Genomic DNA, 4,639 nt, shown 5'->3' on the forward strand with positions numbered 1-4,639 from the left:
ATATATATATATATATATATATATAAATTTGTAAAATCCTAATGTAAGTATATGTGTTTTATTCAGACTTTTTCTAGATCCCAATAAAATAAACATGAATAGAATAACATCGATTTAGGTCAAAACATTATTCAATACAAGCCCGTGGTGTCTTTTTCATGTTCTTACTTTAATTTACACGTTAATCTTCTTTATTTGTAATGCAGATTAACATCTACACGTTAATCTTCTTTATTTGTAATACAAATTAACATCTACACGTTAAATCATCTTTATTTGTAATATAAATTAACATCTACACGTTAAATCATCTTTATTTGTAATACAGATTAACACCTACACGTTAATCTTCTTTATTTGTAACACAGATTAACATCTACACGTTAAATCTTCTTTATTTGTAATACAGATTAACATCTACACGTTAATCTTCTTTATTTGTAATACAGATTAACATCTACACGTTAATCTTCATTATTTGTAATACAGATTAACATCTACACGTTAATCTTCTTTATTTGTAATACAGATTAACATGTAATGTATTACAGGGAAAGGGAGAGATGAAGACTTACTGGCTTCATGGAAGAAAAGGTGCAAAACGACCGGTAAGAGAACAGCCCAAAGTTTTCCAGAGCGAACTCCACACTGGGACCAAAGCTACGAAGCCAGGTCAGGACGACAATCGTTCTTTATACTCTCCAGTTTCTCTAGACGAAGTTGTTAGACTGTCTCCTTCGCCACTCTCCCAGTCCGTCTCTAATAACGATAATACACCTGTAGTCGAAACTTCGGATGCGACGACACTACCTTCAAATTTCAAGCATGGAGGAGGAACAAAAGTAGCACCCTCTACTTCCCAGTCCGTCTCTAATAACGATAATACACCTGTAATCGAAACTTCGGATGCGACGACACTATCGTCAAATTTCAAGCATGGAGGAGGAACAAAAGTAGCACCCTCTACTACGGGACCAGTGTTGCTATCTGTTTCAAACCACCACCATTCCTATCCGGCCAATCAGCAACGATTTAACAAAGTACGATTTGCCAATAGAGTTGTTGAAACGAAACAGGCCTGGGATAAAGAGCCCGTTTATCCGGCCACTAATGGGAGGATGTTACATCCCCACTGTACTTGTCATCACCATTGTCATGCAATAAACAACAGTGGACATCACCACAGACATGCTAGTCACATTGCCTACCCTCTTATGTATCAGGATAGTCAGATTAAGAACCACGGGCGAGGAAGCATTCCCCTGCTTACTAATGAAGCAGATCTTAACTGCTGCTTTAATATTCGCCCACCGGGCGAAAAGTCGACCAGAAGCAACACGTGTTCCATTCTCTAACTTTTCTATGTCTATAGGCCTATATATGAAGACTTGATTTAAAAAACAACAACAATATATATTATAAAATATTTTAGCATTTCCACATACATAATTAGAGCGTCCGACTCTATAAAACATGGACATTTAAGTATACTAACGACAATACACCTGAAATGTATCTTTCCTCCTTAATAATAAACCAACGGAAAAAGTGAACTTAATATGTAATAAGCAAAATATAGTTTCAGCACATCACAGTCTAAACGGAGAATATTATTTTGCTTTGAATCATTGAGATGTCCCTCCACCCAGTGGCTCAGAAGTATGTCTGCGGACTTACAAACCTAGAAACCGGGTTTCGATACCCGTGGTGGGTACAGCACAGGTAGCCCTTCGTGTCACTTTGTGCTTAGCTCCAAACAAACAAGTATCATTTAGTATCATTCAAAAAAGGAAGTTTAAAAAATGGAAGATGTTTATTTAGAAAACGTATTTACTCATTCGCTACTTCAAAAATTCACACCTAACGTTTGTAAACATCTCGATATCAATTAAAATCTGTGTGAGAAGTAAAGTAAGAAAAACTTAATCTTGTTTTTCCAAGGCTACATCTCCAAATTATACATTAAAATTTAAATTGTCAGGTTATGTAAATACGAAGATCGTTGCTAGTGGCAACCGGCAACAAGATCCGATTGACGTCTCCACAACGATGTTCCTAGGCAATCCTTGATGTTGCAACCTCCACTGAGCTTTCTGCTTTCCACGTGATTACTTTTCTGTAACCCCCTCCTCTCAGCCATCTTTCACGTGTTAACTGTGGAACACTTCCTTAATCGTAATACATTGATGAAGACAAAAATGACTTAAGCTTGGACTTTTGAAATAAGTATACCCAAGAGTAACAGAGTAATGATAGAGTTTGGTAATGACACTTATTCAACTGAACATATTCAGAAGAAATGACCTGCTACTCGTAAACTTAGGCATATTGAAACGCATACTTTGCGCCAAAGATAAAAATGAAACAATAGAATACGTGCAATTATTAGCACTTTAGTTTCATGGCACAATTTCGATTGGTTAGCGCTGTGTTACAGAACGCACTGTAAACTACACTGCCTTCTACGTTAGTGTCACGTATCAACCATCTCTTTCTTCCATGTGACGCGTACACCGTCCAGAAGATTTGTTTTTAGGCCAAGTATCACAAAGTACTATCTTTCTACTTCTTGTATAATTAACAGTTCTTCTTAGGTTAATATACACATAGAGTTAGATGAACATCACAATATCAACAACTACCTAAGTAAAAAAAATAACAAGAGAACACAGTAAATGTTTTACAATAGCCACTCCCCCATCTAAATCTCTAACAGGTGGTCGATAGAAAACCTAGGTACTTTCATATAAGTCCCCAGTGGTACAGCGGACTTACAACACTAGAATCCGGGTTTCGATACCAGTGGTGGGCAGAGCACAGATAGCCCTTTGTGTAGCTTTGTGCTTAATTACAAACAAACAAAACAAACTTTCATATGACATGATTAAATATTCAGTTAATGTAATCCTCGTGTTGTTTTAATTTCATCGTTAAAGCTGATGAGAGATAGGTATTTAGAGGAAGATTAGAGCGAAGACCAGTAGAATTAGCGACACCAATGTTTGTTTTTTGTACACATTTAAAAAACGTATCTTGTGAAAGTCTTATAGATCTTCTGATTTGCGATACTTCGGGCATATTTATAAGAACTGGATTTAAGATTACTTAACTATCATTGCAAGCCAAACAATTCTACCGAATAGTTATAGAAACAAAACAGGAGAAATTATTGTACTAGAAGATGGATAAAATTATTGTTTCACAGGATCTGAAACTGTAAAGATTTTGTTAATATTTTGTTTCTAGGTAGCACACGAAGTACAAATTTCAACAGTATTTTCTTTTTCTTACAATGAAGACACTTCTATTATCTAATATTTACAAAAAAATATTTTGCTATTTCTTGCCTACATTTTCAAATCGTGTCTATGACTTATTATTTTCTTGGACTTATCTCAGCTGTTTTCAATCCTTAGGTGGCGTTGTTGGCGATCATATTTGCCTATGCGACACTATGTTGATCATAGGAAGAGTTCGAATCACGTGCTATATATAACTATTCATATAATATCTAGTCATTGGTATCTTGTTATACAATATCTAGTCATTAATATATTGTCATATAATATCTAACCAATCGCAAATATATCTTTTATTACTGAATATTTTATTAAAAGCTGTTCACCCCCCCCCCCAATTTTTCAGTTGAGTGTTATATTTATAGTGGGACTTCATTCTATAAGTGTGTGTGGCTATAAGTCTATAGTAAATTATATGCAAAAGCCTAGAGAGATTAACTTTCGACTTATTAACTCTGAGTGAAATTTATTTTACTATTTCTGTTTGTTTTTGTTACGTGATCCCCACGTAGCAGCTTGTCATAATTATAATATATATTTTTTGTACTTTTATATTACGAACTTGTCTTTTCTCACCGTCACACATGCTGCCATCTTTGTGGAAATAAAACTCACATATAAGTTAAATTACAAAGTTCGTTTGAAATAATTTAATGAGTAATACAAAACTTCTCCGTTGCATATCATGAACTTACGTTCAATAATATTTTGTTTATAACGCTGCTTGACGTCACATCCTGGATGGATTCTTGAATCAATTTAAATCGCTTTTGTTGCTTTTGAATTACTGTTGAATGAAAAAAACAAACATGTATATAAAAAGATGGAGACTAACAAGATATAATTTTGTCTCTGCAGGGCACGTGACAAAGATAAATACAGTGCTTTTAATTAACGCATTGCAGCGTCAGAAACACGGCAATACGAATCTTCCATGAAATTTAATTTATAAAAAGTGACAGTGGTGACTAACAATTTCACGCAGAGTTCTGTTGAGATCTGAACATAAATCACGTATAGTGACAGTGGTGACTAACAATTTCACGCAGAGTTCTGTTGAGATCTGAACATAAATCATGTGTAGAATGTCTGCGAAACCATTATTCTCACATCAATTTCACGCAGAGTTCTGTTGAGATCTGAACATAAATCACGCGTAGAATGTCTGCGAAACCATTAGTCTCACATTATTCATAAGAGGGAAAAAAAGTATTTAAATATTGCGTAAGTAGAAACGCACGTGATCTCTTTCTAATATGAATTCACATTGAAAGTAGATTTCACGTGGTGACGATTTTCATATTTAATAGAAATTAAACGTGTCTTGAAAATGTGCATCA

General features: G+C 34.7%; 1 protein-coding gene across 1 annotated transcript in view; it reads left to right on the top strand.

The window, feature by feature from the left end:
- LOC106468145 (soluble guanylate cyclase 88E-like) overlaps nt 1-1,746 on the top strand; it is a gene marked incomplete at its 5' end in the record, with an annotated part of 23,248 nt that extends 21,502 nt beyond the window's left edge. The window contains one exon of the mRNA XM_013928556.2: nt 552-1,746. Within this exon, the coding sequence (XP_013784010.1) occupies nt 552-1,355 (804 nt within the window). The remainder of the gene's footprint in view (nt 1-551) is intronic.
- Nucleotides 1,747-4,639: the final 2,893 nt, after the last annotated feature.

The sequence above is a fragment of the Limulus polyphemus genome, unplaced genomic scaffold (genome assembly GCF_000517525.1).
Source record: "Limulus polyphemus unplaced genomic scaffold, Limulus_polyphemus-2.1.2 Scaffold2889, whole genome shotgun sequence".
In the NCBI taxonomy this organism is placed as follows: Eukaryota; Metazoa; Arthropoda; class Merostomata; order Xiphosura; family Limulidae; genus Limulus; species Limulus polyphemus.